The sequence below is a fragment of the Zalophus californianus genome, chromosome 4 (genome assembly GCF_009762305.2).
Source record: "Zalophus californianus isolate mZalCal1 chromosome 4, mZalCal1.pri.v2, whole genome shotgun sequence".
Classification (NCBI taxonomy): Eukaryota; Metazoa; Chordata; class Mammalia; order Carnivora; family Otariidae; genus Zalophus; species Zalophus californianus.
This window is the reverse complement of record NC_045598.1, coordinates 97,596,761-97,624,455: the sequence shown is the minus strand read 5'-3', so window position 1 is coordinate 97,624,455 and position 27,695 is coordinate 97,596,761. Positions and strand designations below refer to the sequence as shown.

General features: G+C 43.2%; 1 protein-coding gene across 2 annotated transcripts in view; it reads left to right on the top strand.

Moving 5' to 3' along the window:
- CASQ2 (calsequestrin 2) overlaps window positions 1-27,695 on the top strand; it is a 68,705-nt gene that overhangs the window by 28,642 nt on the left and 12,368 nt on the right. For both annotated transcript variants that reach the window (XM_035727381.1, XM_027613271.2), the window contains 4 exons: window positions 12,059-12,132; window positions 17,683-17,813; window positions 19,384-19,429; window positions 25,988-26,042. In XM_035727381.1, the coding sequence (XP_035583274.1) occupies window positions 12,059-12,132; window positions 17,683-17,813; window positions 19,384-19,429; window positions 25,988-26,042 (306 nt within the window). The remainder of the gene's footprint in view (window positions 1-12,058; window positions 12,133-17,682; window positions 17,814-19,383; window positions 19,430-25,987; window positions 26,043-27,695) is intronic.

The window sequence follows — 27,695 nt, the reverse complement described above, 5'->3', positions numbered from 1 at the left end:
ATCAGCATATCCGGTGCTGGGTGGAATAGAGGAAGAATTGTCCTTGCACCTTGTGTAATGGGACACATCTGCCAAAAGTATGCAAAGCAGGCACGGATACTGGAAGAGCATAAAGGTTGGGCCATGTTCTCTGGTCTTGTGGGGGTCGTGTTTTACAGAAGAGAGAAAAGTCTTCCTTCCCCTTTTCCATTTGCCCACCTACCAGTGGGACTCTCCCCTAGAAAAGGTAAAGAGTAGGCTCTCTCCCTGATGTTGGCAGCTCCTGTGGTCACCAATTGGAGAGCTTTTCAGTCAGTTGGACAGGATTAGAAGAAAATGTGGATGGGCAGGGCTCAGCAGCTGCCACACAATGTGGAAAATTGCTGGCCAACCCCACAGCCAACAACCAAGGCTGCCCACAATAGCACAGCCTCACCCTTGGGTGTAATCCCTTTGAACGCTTTGTGGCCAGGTTTTGGGTGGGCATGAGAAAGCATCACCACAATCCATATTGGGGTGAGAGGGTGGAGAGTGGGAGTCAGGATGAGGAGGGACTAAGCAGGCTAACTCCTTGAAGATGTCTTTTTAAATAACTTTGGCAGCATGGCCCAATGAGGTAAGTCTTTTTCTGGAGCCTCAGCTGTGGCATAACCACAAAAGAGGATCTGGTAGCGTGAGTACATGGGGGATGTGCAAAGGAGGGCTGCTTATGTTTCTGGAAACTCCACAAAATATTTTGAAAATATTTTGAAAATTATTTGCAAAGCTGTTTCTTTACCTATGTGCCAACTGCCACCCTTGGTCTTCTCACCAGCAAGCCACCTATTTTTTTTTCTCTCCTGTGACCAAACTTAGGTGTCTTCTCCTGTGCTATATAAAAGCCTCTACTCACCTTCCTTAGCAGTGTGCTGGGGGAAGGTGGCTAGCCAGAGAAGTTTGCCCAGCCCTCCTTTGGGTTCAATTTTTATATTTCTTATAGATGCTGACTACTCAGGGTGCCCCACCTGCCCCATTCTTCTTTCTCCTTAACTTCCTTCTATTTCCACTTATCCTTTTCTGTCCCCAATTTGTTTCATCCTCTGTTTTGGTCCCCTCCATTAAGCTCAGGATAGCAGACAAGAAGGGAAGCAAGGCAAAGATTGGGATTAAGAGCACATCTTCTGGTTCCTCTCCTCCCTACTAAGCCAATGACAAAAACAGCTCTATTTAATCAACACATGTCATATGCCAGGGTCTATGCCAGGAACTCCATATTGATGCCTTACCTTCTTTCTCACTACTAGCTTGTAAGGCAGTTACCGTATTATCAGCGTTCTGATGAGGAGGAAATGAAAAGAACAAAAAAGTTAAATTAACTCACTATCACATGGCTAGTAAATAAATCCTAGAGTCAAGATTTAAATCCTAGCAATCTGACTTTATAGCTTACACACTTAATGACTGTTTTGTACTTCCAAGACTTTACACACTTTTTCAGCTCGTGGCACACACAGTTTGTGGCACACACAAAATGTGGTGATGCTTGTCCAGCCCATGGGGTAAACTGGAGGGGATGTGGACTTAGTGGAAAAACAAAACAAAACATTTTTTTGCTTTCTTTATATACTACTACTAATAATAATCATCATCATAATAAAACAAGATAATAGAAAAGTTATCAATATTGCATTGTATAAATCTTCCAAATAAAATATTTTTAGATTTTTTGATTGAGAATGTTGTACTTGCTTCTAAAACTATAGCTTTTAAAACAACGACACGTAACTCCCGGTGAAGGGTTTAAATGATCTCTTTTGATGGTCACAGTCAACAAGAGACTTTGCTTGCACATGTGGATGGTGGCAAATGACAAGGCAACGGTAATTGCTTTTCTTTTGATTGATGAGCGGTCTTTTCTTACCACTGAACAGAATTTAGGAAATCTGATCTCTAAATTGTCCTTCAAGGGCATGAGCATTGTTTCAGTCCTAATGGCTATTATTTTCGTTTTCATTGACAAATGAAGTATTCTTATGATAATTTTTTAAATAATTTTTTATTGTTATGTTAATCACCATACATTACATCATTGGTTTTTGATGTAGTGTTCCTTGATTCATCGTTTGTGCATAACACCCAGTGCTCCACGCAGAATGTGCCCTCTTTAATACCCATCACCAGGCTAACCCATCCCCCCACCCCCCTCCCCTCTAGAACCCTCAGTTTGTTTTTCAGAGTCCATCGTCTCTCATGGTTCGTCTCCCCCTCCGACTTACTCCCCTTCATTCTTCCCCTCCTACTATCTTCTTCTTTTTTTTTCTTAACATATATTGCATTATTTGTTTCAGAAGTACAGATCCATGATTCATCAGTCTTGTACAATTCACAGCGCTCACCATAGCACATACCCTGTCCAATGTCTATCACCCAGCCACCCCATCCCTCCCACCCCCCACCACTCCAGCAACCCTCAGTTTGTTTCCTGAGATTAAGAATTCCTCATATCAGTGACGTCATATGATACATGTCTTTCTCTGATTGACTTACTTCACCCAGTATAACCCCCTCCAGTTCCATCCACGTCGTTGCAAATGGCAAGATCTCATTCCTTTTGATGGCTGCATAATATCCCATTGTGTATATATACCACCTCTTCTTTATCCATTCATCTGTCGATGGACATCTTGGCTCTTTCCACAGTTTGGCTATTGTGGACATTGCTGCTATAAACATTGGGGTGCACGTACCCCTTCGGATCCCTACATTTGTATCTTTGTGGTAAATACCCAGAAGTGCAATTGCTGGATCGTATGGTAGCTCTATTTTCAACTGTTTGAGGAACCTCCATACTGTTCTCCAGAGTGGCTGCCCCAGCTTGCATTCCCACCAAGAGTGTAGGAGGGTTCCCCTTTCTCCACATCCCCGCCAGCATCTGTCGTTTCCTGACTTGTTAATTTTAGCCATTCTGACTGGTGTGAGGTGGTATCTCACTGAGGTTTTGATTTGGATTTCCCTGATGCCGAGCGATGTTGAGCACTTTTTCATGTGTCTGTTGGCCATTTGGATGTCTTCTTTGGAAAAATGTCTGTTCATGTCTTCTGCCCATTTCTTGATTGGATCATTTGTTCTTTGGGTGTTGAGTTTGATAACTTCTTTATAGATTTTGCATACTAGCCCTTTATCTGATATGTCATTTGCAAATATCTTCTCCCATTCTGTCGGTTGTCCTTTGGTTTTGTGGACTGTTTCTTCTGCTGTGCAAAAGCTTTTTATCTTGATGAAATCCCAATAGTTCATTTTTGCCCTGGCTTCCCTTGCCTTTGGCGATGTTTCTAGGAAGAAGTTGCTGCGGCTGAGGTCGAAGAGGTTGCTGCCTGTGTTCTCCTTTAGGATTTGGATGGACTCCTGTCTCACGTGTAGGTCTTTCAACCATTTGGAGTCTATTTTTGTGTGTGGTGTAAGGAAATGGTCCGGTTTCATTCTTCTGCATGTGGCTGTCCAATTTTCCCAACACCATTTGTTGAAGAGACTGTCTTTTTGCCATTGGACATTCTTTCCGGCTTTGTCAAAGATGAGTTGACCATAGAGTTGAGGGTCCATTTCTGGGCTCTCGATTCTGCTCCATTGATCTATGTGTCTGTTTTTGTGCCAGTACCATACTGTCTTGATGATGACAGCTTTGTAATAGAGCTGGAAGTCCGGAATTGTGATGCCGCCAGCTTGGCTTTCCTTTTTCAATATTCCTCTGGCTATTCGGGGTCTCTTCTCGTTCCATACAAATTTTAGGATTATTTGTTCTATATCTTTGAAAAAGGTGGATGGTATTTTGATGGGGATTGCGCTGAATGTGTAGATTGCTCTAGGTAGCACTGACATCTTCACAATGTCTGTTCTTCCAATCCATGAGCATGGAACGTTTTTCCATTTCTTTGTGTCTTCTTCAATTTCTTTCATGAGTATTTTATAGTTTTCTGAGTACAGATCCTTTGCCTCTTTGGTTAAATTTATTCCCAGGTATCTTATGCTTTTGGGTGCAATTGTAAATGGGATCGACTCCTTGATTTGTCTCTCTTCTGTCTTGTTGTTGGTGTATCGGAATGCCACTGATTTCTGTGCATTGATTTTATATCCTGCCACTTTACTGAATTCCTGTATGAGTTCTAGCAGTTTTGGGGTGGAGTCTTTTGGGTTTTCCACATACAGTATCATATCATCTGCAAAGAGTGAGAGTTTGACTTCCTCTTTGCCGATTTGGATGCCTTTGATTTCTTTTTGTTGTCTGATTGCTGTGGCTAGGACTTCTAATACTATGTTGAATAGCAGTGATGAGAGTGGACATCCCTGCCGCGTTCCTGACCTTAGGAGAAAAGCTCTCAGCTTTTCCCCATTGAGAATGATATCCGCTGTAGGTTTTTCATAGATGGCTTTTATGATATTGAGGTATGTACCCTCTATCCCTATACTCTGAAGAGTTTTGATCAAGAAAGGATGCTGTGCTTTGTCAAATGCTTTTTCTGCATCTCTTGAGAGGATCATATGATTCTTGTTCTTTCTTTTGTTAATGTATTGTATCACGTTGATGGATTTGCGGATGTTGAACCAGCCTTGCAGCCCAGGGATAAATCCCCCTTGGTCGTGGTGAATAATCCTTTTAATGTACTGTTGGATCCTATTGGCTAGTATTTTGGTAAGAATTTTTGCATCCATGTTCATCAAGGATATTGGTCTGTAATTCTCCTTTTTGATGGGGTCTTTGTCTGGTTTTGGGATCAAGGTAGTGGTGGCCTCATAAAATGAGTTTGGAAGTTTTCCTTCCATTTCTATTTTTTGGAACAGTTTCAGGAGAATAGGTATTAATTCTTCTTTAAATGTCTGATAGAATTCCCCTGGGAGACCATCTGGCCCTGGGCTTTTGTTCGTTGGGAGATTTTTGATGACTGCTTCAATTTCCTTAGTGGTTATAGGTCTGTTCCGGTGTTCTATTTCTTCCTGGTTCAATTTTGGTAGTTGATACATCTCTAGGAATGCACCCATTTCTTCCAGGTTATCTAATTTGCTGGCATAGAGTGGCTCATAATATGTTCTTATAATTGTTTGTATTTCTTTGGTGTTGGTTGTGATCTCTCCTCTTTCATTCATGATTTTGTGGATTTGGGTCCTTTCTCTTTTCTTTTTGATCAGTCTGGCCAGGGGTTTATCAGTCTTGTTAATTCTTTCAAAGAACCAGCTCCTAGTTTCGTTGATCTGTTCTACTGTTCTTTTGGTTTCTAGTTCATTGATTTCTGCTCTGATCTTTATTATTTCTCTTCTCCTGCTGGGTTTAGGCTTTATTTGCTGTTCTTTCTCCAGCTCCTTTAGGTGTAGGGTTAGGTTGTGTATTTGAGACCTTCCTTGTTTCTTGAGAAAGGCTTGTATTGCTCTATACTTTCCTCTCAGGACTGCCTTTGCGGTATCCCGAAGATTTTGAACAGTTGTGCTTTCATTTTCATCGGTTTCCATGAATTTTTTAAATTCTTCTTTAATTTCCTGGTTGACCCCCCCATTCATTCTTTAGTAGGATGCTCTTTAGCCTCCATGTATTTGAGTTCTTTTCGACTTTCCTCTTGTGATTGAGTTCTAGTTTCAAAGCATTGTGGTCTGAAAATATGCAGGGAATGATCCCAATCTTTTGGTACCGGTTGAGACCTGATTTGTGACCTAGGATGTGATCAATTCTGGAGAATGTTCCATGGGCACTAGAGAAGAATGTGTATTCTGTTGCTTTGGGATGGAATGTTCTGAATATGTCTGTAAAGTCCATTTGGTCCAGTGTGTCATTTAAAGTCTTTATTTCCTTGTTGATCTTTTGCTTAGATGATCTGTCCATTTCAGTCAGGGGGGTGTTAAAATCCCCCACTATTATTGTATTGTTGTCAATGTGTTTCTTTGCTTTTGTTATTAATTGCCTTATATAATTGGCTGCTCCCACGTTAGGGGCATAGATATTTACAATTGTTAGCTCTTCTTGGTGGATAGACCCTTTAAGTAGGATATAGTGTCCTTCCTCATCTCTTCTTACAGTCTTTGTTTTAAAATCTAATTTGTGTGATATAAGGATTGCCACCCCAGCTTTCTTTTGGTGTCCATGAGCATGGTCAATGGTTTTCCACCCCCTCACTTTCAATGTGGGGGTGTCTTTGGGTCTAAAATGAGTCTCTTGCAGACAGCATATGGATGGGTCTTGTTTTTTAATCCAATCTGATAGCCTGTGTCTTTTGATTGGGGCATTTAGCCCATTTACATTCAGGGTAACTATTGAAAGGTATGAATTTAGTGCCATTGTATTGCCTGTAAGGTGACTATGACTGTATATTGTCTGTGTTCCTTTCTGATCTATGCTGCTTTTAGGCTCTCTTTTTGCCTAGAGGACCTCTTTCAATATTTCTTGTAGGGCTGGTTTTGTGTTTGCAAATTCCTTTAGTTTTTGTTTGTCCTGGAAGCTTTTTATCTCTCCTTCTATTTTCAATGACAGCCTAGCTGGGTCTAGTATTCTTGGCTGCATATTTTTCTCGTTTAGTGCTCTGAAGATATCATGCCAGTCCTTTCTGGCCTGCCAGGTCTCTGTGGATAGGTCTGTTGCCAATCTAATGTTTCTACCATTGTAGGTTACATATCTCTTCTCCCGAGCTGCCTTCAGGATTTTCTCTTTGTCTCTGAGACTCATAAGTTTTACTATTAGATGTTGGGGTGCTGACCTATTTTTATTGATTTTGAGAGGGGTTCTCTGTGCCTCCTGGATTTTGATGCCTGTTTCCTTCCTCACATTAGGGAAGTTCTCTGCTATTATTTGCTCCAGTATACCTTCTGCCCCTCTCTCTCTTTCTTCTTCTTCTGGGATCCCAATTATTCTAACGTTGTTTCGTCTTCTCGTATCGCTTATCTCTCGAATTCTGCCCTCGTGATCCTGTAGTTGTTTATCTCTCTTTTTCTCAGCCTCTTTATTTTCCATCATGTGGTCTTCTATATCGCTGATTCTTTCTTCTGCCTCATTTATCCTAGCAGTTAGTGCCCCCATTTTTGATTGCACCTCATGAATAGCCTTTTTGATTTCGACTTCGTTAGATTTTAGTTCTTTTATTTCTCCAGAAAGGGTTTCTCTAATAACTTCCATGCTTTTTTCAAGCCCAGCTAGTATCTTTAAAGTCATGATTCCGAACTCTAGGTCCGACATCGTACTAATGTCAGTATTGAGTAGGTCCCTGGCAGACGGTACTACCTCTTGTTCTTTTTGCTGAGGTGATTTTTTTCGTCTTGTCATTTTGTCCAGAGGAGAACAGATGAATGAGAGAACAGAATGCTAACAGGTTAACAACGTCTCCAGCAAATATACTCTATACAAATCAGAAAAGACCTGAAACCAGGGGACAAGAAAGGGAAAGAAAGAAGAGAAAAAAAAAAAAGGAAAAAGAAAAAGATAAAAACAAAAACAGAACAAAACAAAAATAAAACAGAATATGATCAAATATGATCAGGCTAGTGCCTAGATCAGTGCCACACACTAGCTTTTGGGCATATTTTGGTCTGTTAGAAGAAAGTGCCTGCTAAAATTTTAAAGGAAGAAAGACTTATATATGTACAAATTAAGGGTTGATACAATGAAGGGATGGCAGATGACTGTAAAGATGAAAATTATAAAAGATTTTATAAAGGACTTGATAAGATAAGAAGGTGTTTTTAAAAAGAAAGAAGAAGACTTAAAAAGAAAAAGAAAAAAGAAAGAAAAGAAAAAAAAAGGGAGAGAATGTGATCAGGCAGGAGACTAGAACAAAGCCATACACTAGTGATTTAGGGTATATTTTGATCTGTTAGAAGAAATTGTATCTCAAAATTTTAAAGAGAGAACAACTTATATATATATATATGCCAAAAATAAGGGTAACTACTATGAAGGGATAAAAATATGACTCAAAAAATGAAAAATAAAAAATGATTTTTTTAAAAAAGGGTTTGATAAGATGTTGTTTGAAAAAGGGAAAAAGAAAAATTCAAAAAAAAAGCAGTTAAAAAAATTAACTTTGAAAAACTAATGAATTATGGTAAAAAAGCCATGAATTCTATGTGCAGTGTTCCCCTAGCGCTGGGAGTTCTCCCGTTCCTCTTGATCGGTAAACTTGGTCTTGGCTGGCTGTTGGTGCTGATCTTCTGGGGGAGGCGCCTGTTGCCGTGGTTCCCAAATGTCTTTGCTGGGGGTGGAATTGCCCCGCCCTTGTGAGTCCGGGCTAAGCAAGCTGCTCGGGTTTGCTCTCAGGAGCTTTTGTTCCCTGCAAGCTCTCGGTACAGCTTTGGAGGACCAGGGCGAAAATGGTGGCCTCCCAATCTCCACCCAGAGGAGCCGAGAACTCGGGGCCCCGCTCCTCAATGCGCCCCCAGAGAAAAGCAGTCACTCCTGTCTCCCCGGTCTCCGGCCGCACTCCGTGCTCACCCGGCCTGTGACCGAGCGTTTCTATCTCTGGCACCCGACCCCGTGTGGTGTCTCCAAACCCAGCAGATCCCTACGGTGAGCTCCCGCGCTGCTCCTCCCGGGGGAGGAAGGGGAGTCTCCCCGGATCTGCCGCTTGTTGGGTCCCTGCTAGAGGAGCAGTGGCCCGACTGGGCCGCGGATCACGGTTTATGGCAACCCCGAGCGGAGAGCCCGTGCCTCGGCTCCGTCTCTGCAGCCGGCTTCCCCGCTCCGATACCTGGGAGCTCTGGCGCACTCAGGTACCCCCGGTCTTTCTGTGACCCCGAGGGTTCCGAGACCTCACTGTCCCGTGAGGGTTCCACCCCCCGCTTAGCCACTGCAGCGACGTCCCTCCGCGGAGCCGACTTCTAAAAGTCCCGATTTTGTGCTCCGCGGCTCTAGCACTTGCCAGAAGCGGCCGACGGAGGCCCCCTCCCCCGCCATCTATCCTTCCGAATATTGCCTCGGATTCACTTCTCCGCACGTCCTACCTTCCAGAAAGTGGTCGCTTTTCTGTTCAGAGTGTTGTTGCTATTCTTATCTTCGATCTCCTGTTGAGTTCGTAGGTGTTCAGAATGGTTTGATCCCTATTCAGCTGAATTCCTGAGACCAGACGAAATCCAGGTCTCCTACTCCTCCGCCATCTTGCTCCGCCCCCTCCTCTTATGATAATTTGAATAGATTTCAAATTCACTCAAAGTTTTCCATCTTATATATTTCAAAAATAATAAGGAAGCATTTCCTTAAGAATACACAGATAGAGTTCTACTGGTCTTGCCATTTTTTTCTGGAGATTTAAATAATAAAATCACTAGTGAGCCATTTCAACTTCCTTTTTAAGGTTGAATTTTTATCTTTAAATTGACCAACTTTGTCTTTAAGAAAGTCTAATACCAGATCATGTTAGTCATACTGATTATGATGATGAACATGATAAAAAATAGCAATCATACATTCATTCCATTGATGTGAGTAGATAATAGGAACAAACAAACAAAAAACCTTGAATATTTTACAGTATCACAAACCAAAAAACATCACTGATGACACACTATCTTGGACCCATAGTCACAATCACACCCACTGAGAAGACCTGGTGAGGAAGTCAGGGGAGCTGCCTCTCCAAGGATCTCTCTAGCTGTCATGCTTGCTGACATCTCAGGCAGAAAATAATTGTTATACAATACAAAAAGTTTATACTTCAGATATATTAACTACTGTGAAATTTTGAATGGTTGTAGAAAACATGTAGAAAGTTTTATCACCACAAAAGATGTATTTTCAGTCAGCTGTTACACACTGACTGGAAACATCATGATGTTCTATCAGGCAATGCATGTCTCTCTGTTTCTTCTTGCCCTCCAAAAGAGCACAGGGCCTGTGGGTCGGGAGTTGGTAAGGTACGCAGGGAAGCAGTCATGAAGAATCCTGTATTTCTGCTGTAGTTTGAGGGTGATTGGTCAAGGAAGTTTAAAGGTACAGAGGCATTGGCTTTGCGAAATGATCCCAAGCTATCCTGTAGAGCAAGAACAATGGAAGGACCGTGGAGAATTGGAGGCCTTGAACTCATAGGTAGACTGGATTGGTTTGGGAGAAAAGGCTCCTAAGAGATTTGGGATCAAATTAGAAAAGACTTGGAAGAACTGGGGGGCTACATCTTCCAAGGAAGTTGGGTATGAAGGTTCACATCCAGCTTGAGCACGTAGCTATGGAGCTAGTGTTGAGAGAGGGTGACCGGAACTTCCTGCAGGAACTCAGCTGATAGTTAAGAATGCCAAACTGGGGGAAATCTGGAGGTGGAGGGCCAGTATCCAGTATGGAAAACCCTGAGAGATGGGAAGAAAGGTGAGGAAATGCCGTCTGCAGTAAGCTGGAGGTCGAAGGTTGAATGTTCAGGAACCTATTCCAGAAGGGAGAAACTGAGGGTCAGACTGGAAGAGCCAAGAGGGAGCTGGTCAGCATCAGCACAGGATATGAGGGCAGGAAAAACGTGGGATCGCACGAGATCAAACAGAGCAGGAGATTAGACCAGGTGCCCTAGAAGACAACCACTGTTTGGGCAACCACTAAAGGCTCAACCACAGTTGGAAGCACCACCCTGGGGGATCACCTTGCTCTACCCATTTTCATCTTAAAAGGGATACAGATTTGTTCCTTAGGTGAAGAAGGGAATTCTCTGGACACAGGTGTAGGCCATCCTTTCCAGCAGGGGAGGAGTTCAAGGAGGTGGGGAGAGGTTCATCAGGGACAAGCGGGTCAGGGAGAGAGGATACAGAGGATTCAGCGGGAGCCCTCTGGAGCTTTAGCTAGACTTAAATGACTCAGGTATGGTTAACCCTTCCATTCTCTCCCACCTTCTCTCTATTCATTCGAAACCTCTCACTCATCATCTGCCCCATCTATCCAGTTGTCTACCTCAACTCTCAGGCTATATGGTATATTTTCTGATTACTCAATTACTTTTATGGGGATAAGTTTGTGTGAATGTGTATCGGTATGTACAGGCATTCTTGTAAACTTTTCAACGCCCTCTCATCTATGTTTATTGTAATTACCTCTATTCTAGCAACTATCACATTATATTGTGGTTCTCTAAGGGTCCATACCATCCTCTGGGTTGTGTGCCTTTGAGATCAGTGTCTTTGTCTTACTCATGTTGGTGTCCTCTGAGCCAGTATTAGTCTTGAAATGTTTTTGATTGAATATTAGAAAATTCTGCATGCTCCTGGCACTCTAGCAAAAGCTTATGCCTCTAATGATTAAGAGATAGGGAACTCCATAAAATGGGAAAAGGTTAATCTTCTTAAGAATGAATCAAATGATCACCAACTTTAAGGATTATAGATGTTATGCAGAACCACCACCACTACCACCACCATCACCACCATCCCCATTCCCATCACCTCACCTCTAAGGCTTAAATACCAGTGTCTTCACCAGGTAGTTGGCAAGATGTGGTAAGGCACAGCATGGCCACGCTCATAGGTCTCATGCTTAACTTGACCAGTTTGGATTCAGGTTTGGGACCAGTGTCAAGCATAGGCTGGATTAATTTTAAATCATCTTCTTAAGGAATGAGAATAAAAATGAAAACTTAAAAAGAGGGAAAGAAAAATGAGGGTTTACCAAAAGGGGGACTTCTGCTAAGAAGTTTAAAGTACTTTTATGATGTCATTTTTGATTGAGGTTGCTTTACATAGTAAGGTGAATTTCCTTCTCACTTAGTGGTCATTTATAGGAAGCTGTGCTTACACACTTACAACTAATGGTGAGTCTGAGTGGAATAAGTTTTTCCTTGGATTTAGAGTCTAATATTCTATTTTTCTCCCTCTCTCAGTTTCCTTCACTTTCTCCTTCCCATCTACCAATTTCTGAAAACACATAAAACTGTGGTAAAGTGTTCTTCTCTAGCTCCGTTGAATACCAGTCAATTCAAACTCCTTGGGGGAAACTGTGGGTTTAAATAGCACTAAATAATTTTCTATCTAAACAATATCTACTAAATAATTATCCAGTCAGGATTAATTGGCTGCCCACTCTCTCTACATTATTTAAAAATAAAAATGTCTTTAGCGTGCATCTTAAAAAGTTCTCTTTCTTTGATCTATTTTTTCCTCTCAGATTACAAGGCTTTTGAAGAGGCAGCTGAACACTTCCAACCTTACATCAAATTTTTTGCTACCTTTGACAGAGGGGTAAGTATCTATGAAACCCCAATTTGAATACTTTTGTAGGCACAAAGCATTAAAATTTGAACTTTCCAGTACTTTTTTAACTTTTAGAAACATTTTCCATCTTCCATCCCTTAACATTTTCTCCAGAAATGCTAGAAACACAGCAATAAGCCACTTTTGAATGGGAGATGAATACAAAGATGATTAATTCAGAGGAAGTAAGCACATTTCTGAAAACAGCTAATGAAAAATGATGAACCACTTTTAACCACCTTGAACACTAAGAATGGGTGTGTATGAGAAGAGTGTGCCAGGACACTGGTGTGTGCTTCCTTGTCTTTAGACCTATTCTCTCCCTTCCCAGGGGCGCATACTTCCCCCTCTGTTGGGTTAGGATGGGGGATGGAATGGGGAGGATCATTGGTCATCTGATGCCTGGAGTGCATCTGTATGTTACCTATTATCTTCAAGAGATGTCATTGATGTACTCATCTGCAATTCAATTTTTCTTTCTTTCTGGATGTGGCACGTGCTTTTGTAAGCCAAAGAACATCATATATGAAGGGCCTTGAATCAATGGGTAATTTATTTGGGTTCCCTGTGGGTGGAGTACTCCACTCTAATTCCAGTTACCACTAAAATGGCTACTATTTACCGAGTGCTTTCTGTGTGTTGGGTACAAATTGAAACATTGTATGTATATGACCTCTAATCCTTTAAACAAATTTGGGAGCTAAGAAGTCACATGTCCCATATGACAAAATAGATTTATAAAGATTAAGTAATATCCAAGGTCTCCAGTGAATTAATGGTAGTGCTGAGATCCCAGTCTATGCCCCACATTTATGCCCCTTCCTTGGTACCACACACTTAAGTAGAAGACTCTGTACCTGCCCTTGAGATATTCAGTTTGTAGCCATCTAAGACCAGGAGAATGGAGGTTGGGTGAGAACTTTAGTAGAGAAGGGGAGGTACAGGGAAGCCTAAGCTGAATACATCACTGACGTTCCATTATGACAAGTCATACATCCCCATACACCCACATTCACATAGGAGACACAAATAACACACAAAAAACGCATACACAGCGCACATGTAAAACACCCACCACACATACAACACAAATGACAAACATAAGCACATAACAAACAGGACACACACATAACACACATCTCCTCACACACACTCACACTCAAACCCACACCCACACTTATATGACACTCAGTACACACTCATTCACACTCATATCCACACCTGCACACATAAGACTCTCTCTCTCTCTAGCTCTCTCTCTCTCTCTCTCTCTCTCTCACACACACACACACCCCAACTAAAAACCTTCAGTCACCATATTTACTAGAACAAATAAGTCTAGGAAAACTAAATCCTGATTACATTCAAGTAAAAGTTCATCAAGGGGTGACCTACTGAGGAGTAAGGCAGTTGGAGAGCAGGGCTCATGGGCCTTTTTACCATGGGGAATTCAAGTATTCTGTGAAAAACAAAAGGAAGCCTGTAGGTGCTGGAACAGGGAAGGAGTACAACAAAAAGAGACTGTATTCCATCCTTGTACATATGTACATTAAACCACCTCTATGGATATGGCCCTGGTCTAAAAACTCTGGATTGAAAATAATCCAGAAGAGAGTCTATAATCTGAGTAATATAATCTAAACTTGAAGAAAATTTACCTTAATTGGTTGGATTAGAGTCAAGAGAGATCTTGAGCAAGAATACCAAAAGCAATAATAACTATCACTTATTAAGTACTTTTTACATGCTATGCTTTGTGCTGAGAGCTTTACATAGCTCTTTCAATCATCTCAATGTGCCTGTAAAGGAGGAATTGGTATTCTTAATCTACAGAGAATGAAACCAAGGCACCAAGAGATTAAGTGATTTACCCATGGTCCTATAGTGAGTGAATAGTGAAGCTTAATATATAATCTCAGGTCAGTGCTCTATACTACTGTACACCAGAGAAAGAAACAATACACGTGAAGCTCTTAGCTGGAGCCTGGGATATGGTGCGCATTCAGTAAATGTTAGCTAGTCCTGTTGTGCATAAAAGGCAGCCATCTAACCCCAGGAGAGTGGAGGTTGGGTGAGAACTTTAGTAGAGAAGGGGAGGTACCAGGGAATCCTAAGCTGAATACATCACTGACGTTCCATTATGACGGGCCAGCAGTGACTGAGGTGGCTCCTGGGTGTTAAGAACTCATCTGAGAGAACACAACCAGGCAGACAGGCTTGGCCAAGCAACAACGCCTCAGTTCTTCGAAGGTGGCCCAGTGCTGAGTTCAGGGTGGTATCTGTTTTCAGACGTGCCTTCCAGCCCAACCATATGTCTTCGTGTCTGTGGCCCGTGAAGAAGGTGAGGTCAGGCTATAATTAAAAACTCAGAAGCCTCTTCACTCCAAACTCTGTAAGACACTGAGTCATAAGTGCCCCTTGTGGGATTTTATAACAGTTAAAAGGAGAAAGACACACTCTCTAGCTCTACATGGAACACAGAAAGAAGAGCAGTCACACTTAGAGGACTCAATGCCATTTGGGACTTGAAAAGTTGCACTGGTCAGTTGTGGGGGTGGGGGGAGCCAGAGTCCAAGGAAGCCTCAGTGGTGTCCAGCAGGGGGCGCTGGTGCAGAAGAGGGAGTTGGAAGAATCTTTCCTTGAGACTTAGGGAAGCCCAGAGGGACAAGGGGTAGGGGAGGTGCCTTGTAGAGGTGTGAAGTCAGGAGAGGCCAGGGCCAAGGAGGCACTAATACAGTCCAAAGATCAAAACTCAACTGGCAGACATGGAGATGACAAGAACACTTGGTCACTGTTGAGGTGAAGGAGAGAAAGCCAAGAGAAGACTCAAAAATAACAAGATTGTAAGTCTCCTCTTCCAGACAGCAAAGATTGTGAAGCTCCTGAAAACATTAGGGAATCTAGGAAAAGAATCTACTGAAGAACACAAGACTGGGTTTATGAGTTCTCTTTCTACAAGTAGGGAAGACATACGACAGAAGTATCTTTCACTTATTTATTCATTTGCTCATTCAGAGAATATTTACTAAGTGCCTTTTGTGTGCCAGGAGCTCTTTTAGATGCCAGAGATGCAACATGGAGCAAAACAGATCCCTGCCCCTGTGGGATTTAGAGTTTAGTGCAGTGGGGGAGGGGTAAGGAGAAGATTGGAAGACAGAGAGTTAAGTAAAGAAACCAATAAATATGTTATATTTGATATATGAGTTAGAGAACCATAAAGACACTGAGATGTCGGGGCTGCTGAACCATTGTCCATAGTGGTATCCCCCAAAGAGCTTTTAAAATCATGGATTCCTGGGCCCCACATCCAAGATGAAATTTGTGTTTCTTTATGTTGTGACCAGGCCCAGAAACACGCATTTCCAGAGGAGTCCCTGGGGAGTTTTACCTGGCCCGTAGGTTTGGGACCAGACTGATCTATGCATCCTGGTCCTAAACCAAGCCACAACATCTCTGAATCAAATGGAACCAGAGAGTCAGAGGGCTAAGGAGGGCATGCTTACTGGCCAAGATACAACTGAGAAGAATGAAAGAAAGGGCTTTTCTGGGATAATAGGCCGAGGGCACTCCATGATGGTGGTGGGAATATAGTGAATAGGTCTCTGGAAATTTTTGGAGGGGTTTCCCAGGACTTCAACTTAAGACTATCACAATCCAGCTTTACATTTGTGGTCTTAACATTGGAGACCCAGGCACTGGCATTCAGGGACCACACACACACACACACACACACACACACACACACACACACACTTCGGAAGTTGAGAATGAAAAGAGATCGCTATTCAAGGTGATAGTTTAGAACACTCCACTGCCTGGGTTTCAATTCTGACTCTATCCCCTCCACATATGAGATCTTGACAAACTGCATACACAGACTGGGCCTTTGGTTCATTATCTGTAAAATAAGTAATAATAATGGTTCTTACAGCAAGCCAAGTGAGGATGCATAAAGTGATCAATTGCACTCGAGCCCAACACAGAATGAGCACTCCGTGTGCTTACTCCTATTACTGGTTTCCTTCATCAGGTCACTCCCCACTTCCTTTAAGCACAGTTTTCTGGTTCCTAAAATATGTAGTCAGTGAAGTCAGAAACCCAGAATCCAGTGTCATTGTAAGCCCATTCTCTGATGGGCCTGGCTTTGTGAAGAACGACGTAAAAACCCAGACACTGGTTTGTATGGTGTCTGGTTCCTTCCCAGGCTCCCCACCCCCACGCTGTCAAAGAGGGGGGGAAAGTAAGAAAAGACCCCACAGTTCCCTGTCCCTCAAAACCAAATCAACATGACCATAAATCTCTTCTGACTGACTGTAGCTCAAAACATGGCCTGTTTTCTTTAGCTCTGGATAGGATGCTGGAGTTTCTTTCCCTGAAGTACTGTAAGAAATGTCTTTTGGAATATAGTGACCTGGAATTAATAGCAACTGATGACAAAAGCCATAGGGACACCAGTGTTTGCTCAGAATGGCCTTCCTTGTGTAACGGCTTATGTAATACCCCGTTCCTCCCCCTCCCCAATTAGTCACGGCTGCCCTGGGCCTCCACACCGTTGGTTACCACCGCAGGGTGTCAGCTCTTAGGCAATTCTTCTTTAGTTTCAAGGGAACCACTGTTCATCCCTGTGCTTTCTTGGACCACAGCTCAAACACGAAAAGAATGGCATTTGGTTTTCTACAAAGCGTTGCACATTCCAAGCCTCTCAAATCATTTCACAAAAAGAGGCTTGAGCTCAGCAGCCCTGCAGGCAAACACAGCACCCATTCTGCCCCAACAGCAAACTACGTGGCCACTTTAATCAAGAGAGCAGACGTCTTCCAGGCTGCAGGCTGGCTTCCCGAGCTTTTTATCTGGTAGAGGGTGAGCCACTCATCCTGGCTTGCTGGGGACTATCCTATTCTAGCACTAAGAGTCTGAACCCTGCGAAACCCCTCCGCTCTGGAAAAAGCAGGATGTTGGTCACCTTCTAGCTGGTAACAAAGCAGACAGTTCCCAGAGTCTGAGAAACCATCAGACAAGCCAGAACTGAGAGATAACCCTGCTTCAACCTAAATCACAAGTAGGGGTTAGGAGCTGATCGAGGACAGATTAATGGGTTGACCTCTGATTTTGAGTACTGGTATGCTGTAAATGGTTTCTGTCAACTGCCGGTGCTATCAAAATTGGTTCAATTAAATCCATGCATCTCAGAACACTGAGCTTGCTCTGCTGACATTTCCTTCTTTCTCCAGCCCTGGCACATATAGTGGAGTGATGATGATTGTACAATTAGAGTTCACCCTTTTCATTCCTACTGCTCTCCGCTCCTGCTTGGACCTCATTTGCCAGAGAGGGTTTTTCCTTCCTATCTGTCCTTCTTTGATTGGTCGAACTAGGGCTTAGGCAATGAGTTTCTACCACTTCAACATTTAAGTTAAAACTGTAGGTATACTGTCATATCTTTGCCAGAAAACACACACACTCCTTATAGATGGGCAACCCATTGCTACTCTAGACTAGCGTTCAAGGAAACTATTTTCGTATTTCTAATTGTTACAGGTTGCAAAGAAATTGTCCTTGAAGATGAATGAGGTTGACTTCTATGAGCCATTTATGGATGAGTCCATTGCCATCCCTGACAAACCTTACACAGAAGAGGAGATCGTGGAGTTTGTGAAAGAGCACCAAAGGTGCCCCACATGGCACTCAGGGGTTGGTGGGTGGGTGAGGGGATGTGGTCCAGGGTCTGGGGGATGGAGAAGAACCTCGCAGTCCTAACATTTTTAGGTCTCCCAAGAGCAACAACCTGGAGTTACTACCCCAGCAGAACATTGATCAGTTGGGCAGGGATATCGCTACTTTTTCTGAGTATAGGTTTACACTGGCAAACAAGGTAGACCAAGTCCCCGCCATCAGCAAATCCCCTCCAAGTCAGAGTAAGTTACAGGTCAAATTCTACAATAATAACAACAGGGATTTACTGCCAACCTCTTATATGCCAAATGCCATGCCAAGTGCTTATGGAACCTATTTTATCTAATATTCAACATTATGGAGCATTATTATTATCCCGATGTTAAAGATCAAGGAACTGGGCTCAGAGTAGTTAAATAATTTAGCCATGGATGAACGTTTTTATACATAGAACTTCTGGGAGAGGAATATTTGATACCACCTAGAGTAGCCCTAGCATGGATTAGCAAACTTTTTCCGTAAAAGGCCAGAGAATAAATATTTCAGGTTCTGTGGGCCAGATGGTTTCTGTTGCAATACTCAGCTCTGCTGTTGTAGTGTGAAAGCAGCTATAGACAGTATGTAAACAAATGGGTGTGACTGTATCTCAATAAAAACTTATTTATAAACACAGGAGGCACTGGCTGGATTTGGCCCACCAGCTATGGTTGGCTGACCCCTGCTCTTGACAGAGGGACGATATTGAAACATGGAACATGGTAGTGGGCTTACCACCTCGCCACGCCATCCACCCTCTCCAACACATGCTCACATACGTTCACTGAACCTGGAGCACTATGATTCCATCACCTGGTTGTCCCAGTCCCCATAGGGAGGCAGCATTTGGAGAAGCAAATCTCAATGTGTCTAACACAATTTGCCAACATTCAGAAAGAAAAAACCATGAGAAAATATAATTTTACCTGTTCCTCCAAACATCCCTAAAGAGCTTTTGAATGATGATCCTGACGATAAGACAATGCAGTCGTGGGCTGGGAAAACCACGACTTCTGTTTCCCAGATGTCCTCGGTCTGGGCCTTGCTCTGGGCTCTCAGGAGTGGCCCCTGTCTATGAGGAAGGCAATGGCTTCTTGCCCTAGGAATGAGCTGACCCTGCACCCTCTGACCCATTGGTTATAATAGACTTTGTTTATTTATTTATTTATTTATTTGGCTCCACACTCAATGTGGAGCCCAACACGGGGCTTGAACTCATGACTGTGAGATCAAGACGTGAGCTGAGCTCAAGAGTTGGATGCCTAACTGACTGAGTCACCCAGGAGCCCCTCTAATAAGCTTTGTATAATCCTTGGATCAAATGGGTCTGTGAAAAGGTTGGGAGCTTCAAGCCCAGCTCCCTGTATGATGCAACAGAGTAGAACAGTTCCATCTACTTAGGGGAGATTCCGAGAGCTCTTTATGCCCTTGCAAATGAACCAGAATCTCATTTTACATTTTGCTATGCTGAGCCTGCGGTGTCTGCCTTGGTAATCGCTACTCAAGGAAGCTCATCTTTGTTTTTTTCAGACCCACTCTACGTCGCCTGCGTCCTGAAGATATGTTTGAAACATGGGTAAGAAGTGGCAAATTCTTTCTGCCTTGTAGACACCAGTATATTGCCCAAGAGGAGTATCCCTTTGAGTCCCCAAACTTAAACCACATTTTATTTTGCTGGAGTGGATGTCTAGATGGTGGAGTATTTGAAACGTGGACAACGTCATGCTCAATTAAAGCCCAGTTCTCCATGGACTTTATTTAAGCCTTTTTGGTACTACCCATAAGGCAAAATTACTCCATCTTTGAGTTCATTCCCCACAGTGACTACTGGCTTTTGTTCACTGACTACCAGAGACCCAGGGTAACATAATGGAAGGAGCTGAGGCTGTGGAGTCATAGAGACTTGGGTTCACATCCAGAATCTGCTACCTAGTAGCTCTGCATCCTGTATCAAATCATGTCATCTTTCTGAGCTTTAGTTAGTTTCTGCTTCTCAAATCAGGGTTTTTTGTTAGGATGAGTGGCTGCGAAGAGCCCAGAACCTGGTAGGTGTTTGGTCAGTCAATGGTAGCTATTTTCATAAATAGCAACTCAAGGCCATGGAAGGCGCTGAGATTATCCCCTAGATCTACGCCATAGACAATGTGTCAGGCAGGTCAAATAGTATAGAAAGAGGGCCATGGAGATACAACCTCCTATCCCATGTCAGGTTTATACAAAATTCCATAACCAATAACAACCAAAGTCTGTGGAGCATTTTTCAAAGCATTTCATGTATCCTTTTAACCTGGATGTTTCAAGAGTTCTAAAAAGTGATGTAGAACAAGTATTATTTAACCTCATTTTACATGGGGAAACTGGTGATCATACAGATTAAGTTAATTACTCAGGGATACATAACTAATAAGCATTTGATCTTGGGACTTACATTGAGATCATTTGGAGCCAAATCTCATATTCTCTTCAGTATAGTTCCCCAGAGTAAGCCATATCCCCATAAGGCGTCATTTTGTCAAGGGCTGGGAGAGGGAAGAAAGGAATTAACATGGAAGCATTTATTTATTTATTCTTTGATTCAGAGTCTAAAATGACAGATGAACATGAAGTAACCTAACACTTGATGTCTTACTGGCTGGTAACTTATTTGTATGTCCGAAGGCAGAACAAACCTTTCATAAGACACTGAGGAGCAAGTAATCCAGTCTGGAGGATTGGACTTTTGAAGAACAACCCAGTACAATGGCAACATATTTTCCTAACATTGAAACCTTTCAAAAATTTAATCTTTAAAAGGTCTTGTTACTATATTTAAAAAGAGTGTAGCAGTGCTTTAAAAATAATATTCCTTTAAAAAATATCTTTACTTTTACTTAAAGTAATTTCAGACTTACAAAAAATAATGTAAAGAATTCCATGATCTTTTTACCAGATTCCCCAAATGTTAACATTTTACCTTCTTTGCGTGATCACATACCTCTTGACAGATAATGGATATAAACATTTTTTTTCCCCTGAATTATTTGAGAGTAAGTAGCAGACACAACTCCCCTTACCCCTGTATACTTCAGATGTTTTCTAAAAACAGGGCACGTCTCTCATAACCACAGTATACTTATCAAAATCAGGAAATTAGTATAACTTGATTTCATCTACGGACCTTATTAAAATTGACCAGTGTCCCACTAATGCCAGGACTCTGCTGCATTCCAGGGGAAAGTGGGCAAGGGGTCATTTTCCTGCTCAATGTAGAACTTTGTCTCCCTGGTGAACGAAGTACTGTTGTTCAGACACTAAGTGTCACAAAATTGCTTATTAAAATAATTTCTGCCAAACAAACAAACAAACAAACATGTGGCGGAGATGGGCGCCGCGAGGCGTCCAGTGCAGTAATGCAACTGATCCCGGAGAAGCCGGCGGGAGCCCCAGGGAGAGTTCTCTTCTCTTTGTGCACACACACAGAATTTTCTTCCTGGCCCAGGATCTGATCTTGGATCTCACACTTGTTGTTTGTTGTTATGCTTCTGTAGCCTTTAATCTGGGATAAGTTCTTGGTCTTTCTTTGTCTTTCATGACACAGGGTACCATTTTAAATTGAGAGTGATTGTCACTGTTCTGTTCTATGCCTCTGTTTCTTAGTTCTTTTTATTTCTTCATCCCTAAGAGAGGCCCTTCCTTCAGGCCTTTTCTTATTGACACAGCAATATCACATCCGAGACACAATATGCCATGGTGGGAGAGCCTATGTCCTGCCCCCTCCCCCGGACCACAAACACCCCTAGCCCCCCACACAGCCCAGGAGAAATGCTCCCTCTCATATATCACAGGCAGATGTTCAGAAAGAAAGTTCACTCTCTGGATGCACTGGAACTCATTTTCTGCTTTCTTTTCACTTACGGAAAAAAAGAAGTTATAGCCTTTTGCTATAATATAACAATGATGGCTCATATTTTCCACGTTACTATATATTCAATGGTTTTCTAATCAGGAAAGGGCTGTGTATTAAATTTAACCTGGTAGAGAAAAGGGCAACCAGACTGGTTTAATTCTTTCCTGGCCACCATCCTGGAATACCCATGTGACTTCCCCAGAAGCTGTAACCAGACCTAACCCGTCCCAAGTCTCCAATGAGGGAGGGAAGACAGGAGCATCTTTCCATCCTCAAAAAGGAGAAGCAGAAATCAGTCTGTCAGAGGGATCTCTGGGGAGCCACTTCCCATGTGCCTTCCCCATCTACCTTTGCCACCTAGGAAAGCATTGCTCCAAAGAGCAGCATCTCCATGGACCACTTGGCTGCAGCAAATTAAACCACAGAAGCTGGGGAAAGTGACCAGTTATGAACTGGAAAGTCTTTATGTTCAACACCCACTTCCCCAGACACAGCAAAATATTTAGATAGGAAAACTAAGTTGAGCTAAAGCAACTATTGACCTTTCTCTTTCCCCAGTTGTGTGGGATTTTAAAGCAGCAAACCATAAAAAAACACATACTTGATTATTACTAAAGAAATTGGTGGTTAGCAATACTTGCTGTGTGTAAACTGAATAGCTACTTGCTCATTTAGAATATTCAAAGAATGTCAAGGTGGGGCAAGGTGATATGAACTGAGTGCTGACCTGTCCTTCCCCTTCGATACATTACCTTCCAACCAGCTCTCCATCCTGGCAGGTGGTCAGAGTCCTGGGCAAAAGCCCATGGGGATGGGAGTCAGCAGTTCCTTCAGGAAGAACCCTCTCTTCTGTGGTCATAACAAAATAGTACTTCCAAAAGGGGGCCAGAAACCCCCAGATAAGCCCCTGGAACATTCCATCGCACCAGGGAGTCTGCAGTTTTAAGTGCATGTTTTTTTTCTTTGCATCACTTCATTCAAGAGAACAAACATTCAACAGAACCTGGAAGGAAACAGAGCAAAACAGGAACAGTGGTAATATATCTGGTTGGTGGGTAACTGATGTGTGGTTTCTTTTTGGCATTTCTCATATTTTCTATTTCCTTCAACTAGTGTATAAGATTTTTATCACCATATTCTTTTTTTTAAGTCAGTGTGCATTAATAAGAACCTATTACTTTGTGCTAAGCATGGGGGTTATAAAAATGAACATTGCTGTTGTGTCCTGAGGAGTTCAGGGTTGAGAAAATGAAACAAGTCTCAAAACATATAACGCCACTCCAGCATGCTTATACTATGACAGATGGACATACAAAGTGAAAGAGAATTCAGAGTAGGGTGTTCGCCAAAGTAATTCCTAAGTCCCCAGTTCTTTGGGCGATCTGGGGCTCAGTCACTTTACATAAAGACCCCTCGTCGGCCTCCTTTAACTTAAGAGTCATTAATCTGAGTTTGAAACATCTACAAACCCTGCAGGGGACAACAGATTCATTCTGTTGCTATGGGTGATATCAAGGAGGAAAATTGTTTCTTCTACCCTCTTAGGTTCAGTATTGAAGGGCTGCAAATTAAACTGACAAAATACAGATTAGCATGGGCAAAGAACAAATTTAATGACCTATTTATGCAAGGGAGTTTACAAGGAAATGTGACTCAAGAAGGGGCTTATATACCATCTTAATTGGAAATGGGAGAGGCAGGAGGCACTTTTGGGAAAACAAATGACTTGTTAGAAGGTTGAGGAGAAAGGGGTCTTACGGAAAAACAAATGACTTCTTTGGAAAGAGAAATGGGCCCTTGGGGAACAGATGGGAGATTTGCTAGTGCCGTGAAAATGTCTGTCTGAGAAGAGAAATTAGAGCTGCTCTTGGGTTTATGGTGGGTTTATGACAGTTGAGTTCTTTTGGGACTTTCTGTTTGGTAGATAAGGCATTCAGGAATTCAGATGCTTTCAGCTCAAAATAATTTTTATGCCACAGTGGCTTATTCTGGAACCCTTCAGTGACAAATAAAAAGCACGTGGGGCCACACAGAACGGGCTTGAATCCCAGTTATGTCACTTACTAGTTCTCTGGCGTTAGGTAAGTCACTTCAATTCTTTAAGCACTAAATAGGAATAAGACTTTCATCTGGGATCTAGAAATAATGTACTTACAAAGTACTGATACAAAGGATGGCAGGGGGCAGATACTATTGTGGCCTTTGTAACCATCGTTGTTATTTTAAGGCATAATCCTTTCCCTCAGAGAGCTTGCCATCTGGTTGAGAAGGGAGGATTCGTGCTATTAAAAAGATAGTTTCCAAGGCAATGTGATCCAAAGACCGAATGGGTGATCTGGAGCAAAGGTTGTGGGGTTCAGAGAAAGCCCCCGGGTGGTCTCAGTCCCACGTATGGTCAGCTTGGCTCTTCCTCACCCGTGCACATTGGATTCTCAGTGAGTAACCCTTGCCCATGGATTCTTGCTCTGTGAGTTTATCACTGGAAATACCTGGCACCAAGCATGCACCTGCTCCTTTGCAAGTGTTCAGTACAGGTTTGTGTGCTGATCCCCACAAAGAGAGGGGCCCTTTGCCTTGATTACAGCCCTCCATCCAGGCACCATCTTGGGCCTGGGGAGTGACAGCCACATTATGAGCAGCCTCTTAGCAAACAAATATGGATTCTTAATTCCAAAACCAATTTCCAAAGGCGTCCTAGAAGGGCACACAGAAATGAAGCCTGGTTCACAGAGTTAACACTGCACCCTTCCAGCTGATGGCAGGAGACAGAGACACGGGGCAGCCTAATGAGAACTGATCAGGATATTCTGTTTGGCGATAATAGCAAATGTAAAACAGTGAAACCTCAGACTCCCCTTCTGGTTGCTGTCGGATTTGTGTGATAAACCTGCGCACACACATATATATCTGTAAAATTCAATTCCCCAGAGCATCTGACCAAACCCGTGCCCACTCTCTTGTTTTTAATAATAATATTTTCCATTTAATCTCAGAATTTTTGGAGGTTGTGTCCGTTCCAAACTCAAAGGGGAAAAATTAGCATTTAGATAGGACTGTACCAGCATTAAAATCAATTGAAATGGAAACAGGGATCATGGGAAGGTTGAGATGCCTGGGAGTTTTTTCCATAGGATGATTCTGATATGACATCCAGGGTACCCGGTGACTCCCTTTCCCTGTGTCAGCGATAATCAGTAGTCATTCAGATTTGTCCCTGGTACCTGATTCTTACGCATCTTCCTCTCCACGTTTTTTTTTGGGGGGGAATCACATTTGCTCATAACAGAGCCTCCTCCAAAGCTCCTGCTCTTCCTTCTGCGGGATAAATTGATGCAAAGGAGACACAGGTGTATGGTCCTTTCTGTCCAGGACATAGAACCATGTGATGCCGTTTGCTTGTGCTGAGATGTGAAATACTCTCCAGATTCTTGGCCTTGCCCCCGGCCTCCATAGCCACACCCACTTGTCCCCATCACCCACAGGTTGTCCACCCTCAACTTTCCCTAGCCCCCAAATCCACTCTTCCCATAGCCTCTCACACTCACAGAAATGCGTTGGAGGCCTTCAGCAAGGCTTGGACCCTAGCAGAAAGGACCCCAAGGAAGGACCCTGGAAGTCACAGTCAGCAAGGCGCCCCTTACTGACTACACAGGTTCTTCAGTAGGAGGTGTGTTCACGGAGAAGCCCTATGCTTGTATACGATTCTTGTGTGAACAGAACAGACCCACGTTCTAATTTACCTGGAAGATTCCTGTCCGCTGCCAGTCTGGGGACAGTTTCAGGATCCGTCGACAGCATTCAGAAGTTCCCCTGATTGCTGGTTGCTGGTGGTGAATTCTCGAAACACAGACTGCCAATTGCGTTTACTGAGCTATATTCAGAGTGATTGTTGCCCTCGGAGCTCCTGATGCACCAGGCTCATGTTCTTCTTCCTTTTGCCTTTTACTGCTGCTCTCCTGGACCCCACAGCCCACGGGAGTGAGGCCCATTCGGTGCTGATGTCTTGTGTGTAGTGGGTGTTTTCCTGTCTTGCAAACCCACGTGTCAAACAGCACGCATTTCTCCCAGTTGCTCATCAATATTTCCTTCCTTACTGCGCACCCCTCTGTTCCCCTGCCCGCTGTGTGCACTGCCCCTCTGCCGCCTCCCCGCTGCCCATTTCCTTGCCAGCCTCTGTGTCTGTCCCTGACTTGTTCCTTTCTATCTCTCCACCTGGGAGCGTAACCTCTGGATTCTTCTCTCCCCCAGGAAGATGATTTGAACGGGATCCACATTGTGGCCTTTGCAGAGAGGAGTGACCCAGGTAGGAAACCCCCAATCTGTCCCTTGACACAAGATCTGATTTCTCCCCTTTGCCAGCCCTCATTCCCTTGCTCTTGCCTCACTTCCTGTCTGCAAGGCCACTGCAAGACATTGGGCACCCCCTGGTGGTCGCCAGTTAGGCACGAATCCCTTGTCAGTTGTGCACAGGCCTAAGAGATGCCGATGGATCAGAACCTCGTTCTAGTCTGCTTAGCTGTCCAAAGTAGGAGGAAGCACTGAGTACTGGGGAGGATATAAAAACATCCTAGCTTTGCAGGGTGTGTGTGTGTGTGTGTGTGTGTGTGTAAGAGAGAGATAGAGAGAGAAAACTTTTGTCCACATTAAAAGTTTATTTAACCATATTGTGATCTAGCCTATATAAATAACAATCCTCCATTACAATTACAACCAATGTATGCTTTGGTTTGTAAAATATGGTCTGTGCTTGGGAAACTTAATAGCAAATACTCCCTCAAATAGTGAGACCTGGACAAAACTAGCAGTTCATTTCTGAAGTGCAAAATGACCCTATAAATGGATGAGTAGCTTTGTTTTATTTTGGAACCTGGATGACTTTTTCCTGGCCGCACTCTTTTTAGCATCAGTAGAGAGGGAAGTGCAGGGGAAAAAATCAAATATTTCTGGCCGTAAAATGCTAGGTCCCTTTGGCAATGCTGTGTGACATAAAGAGTCCCCAAAGGGAAAGCGTAAGTGGGCATTCTGAGGTGTGTATTGGGGAGACTTGGCATGATCCAGACTGCACACATAGAGGGCAAGGAACTGCACTTAGGATGGCTCAGCAGCCAGGCCTTGGGCCATGAGGTGCCTGGGCAAGGGTCTCCAAACCTGAAAGCACAGAGAACCACAAGCACCAAAGCCGCCTGGAGCTGAGTATAACAGGCCCTTCAGAAACCTGTAATTTCACGGAGCTCCGAGGCAAGTGTTAAGGCACCATCAGGCTTAGGAACCACTGCCCCAGGTCCGGCAGAACTGTGGTATTGGCCTGAGACGTGTTGTACACTCATAGGGACAGACGAGGAAGCTTCAAGAAGTTGAGCAAACTTCCCAAGAGGGCACAAGGAGTTAAGGATAGGTCATGAAGGAGCCGCAGGTTGCCTTGGTCATCAATACATACCTGGTTCTTGCACAGCGCCTTGACACATAGTAGGTACTCAAAAAACGGCTGTCAGGAGGTGATCAGATGAGGGGATGACTGACCAAGACTGAGCCCCAACACTTGGCCACCATGCCCGTTTTTCTGTTGTTGTTAATACATTATCAGCCTCCATAGTTCCTACAGACAGAAGCCTAAATGCTGTTATCATACAGTTTTTAAACTTGAGACATAATCCACACGTGACAGTATTCGCCTTTCTAAAGTGGGCGATTCGGTGGTAATTTTAGTATATTCACACAGTTGTGCACTATCTAACTGTAGGCCATATTCGTCACCTCAGAAGTAACCCCATGCCCGTTGGCAGTCACACCTATTCCCCCCCCCCCCAGTCCCTGGCAACCACTAATCTACTTTCTATCTCTATGGATTTGATTAATGGGGATATTTCATGTGGATGGAATTATGTAATCTGTGGCGTTTTGTGCCTAGCCCCTCTCACTGCGCATACGGTGTTCAAGGTTCATCCACTATGTACTG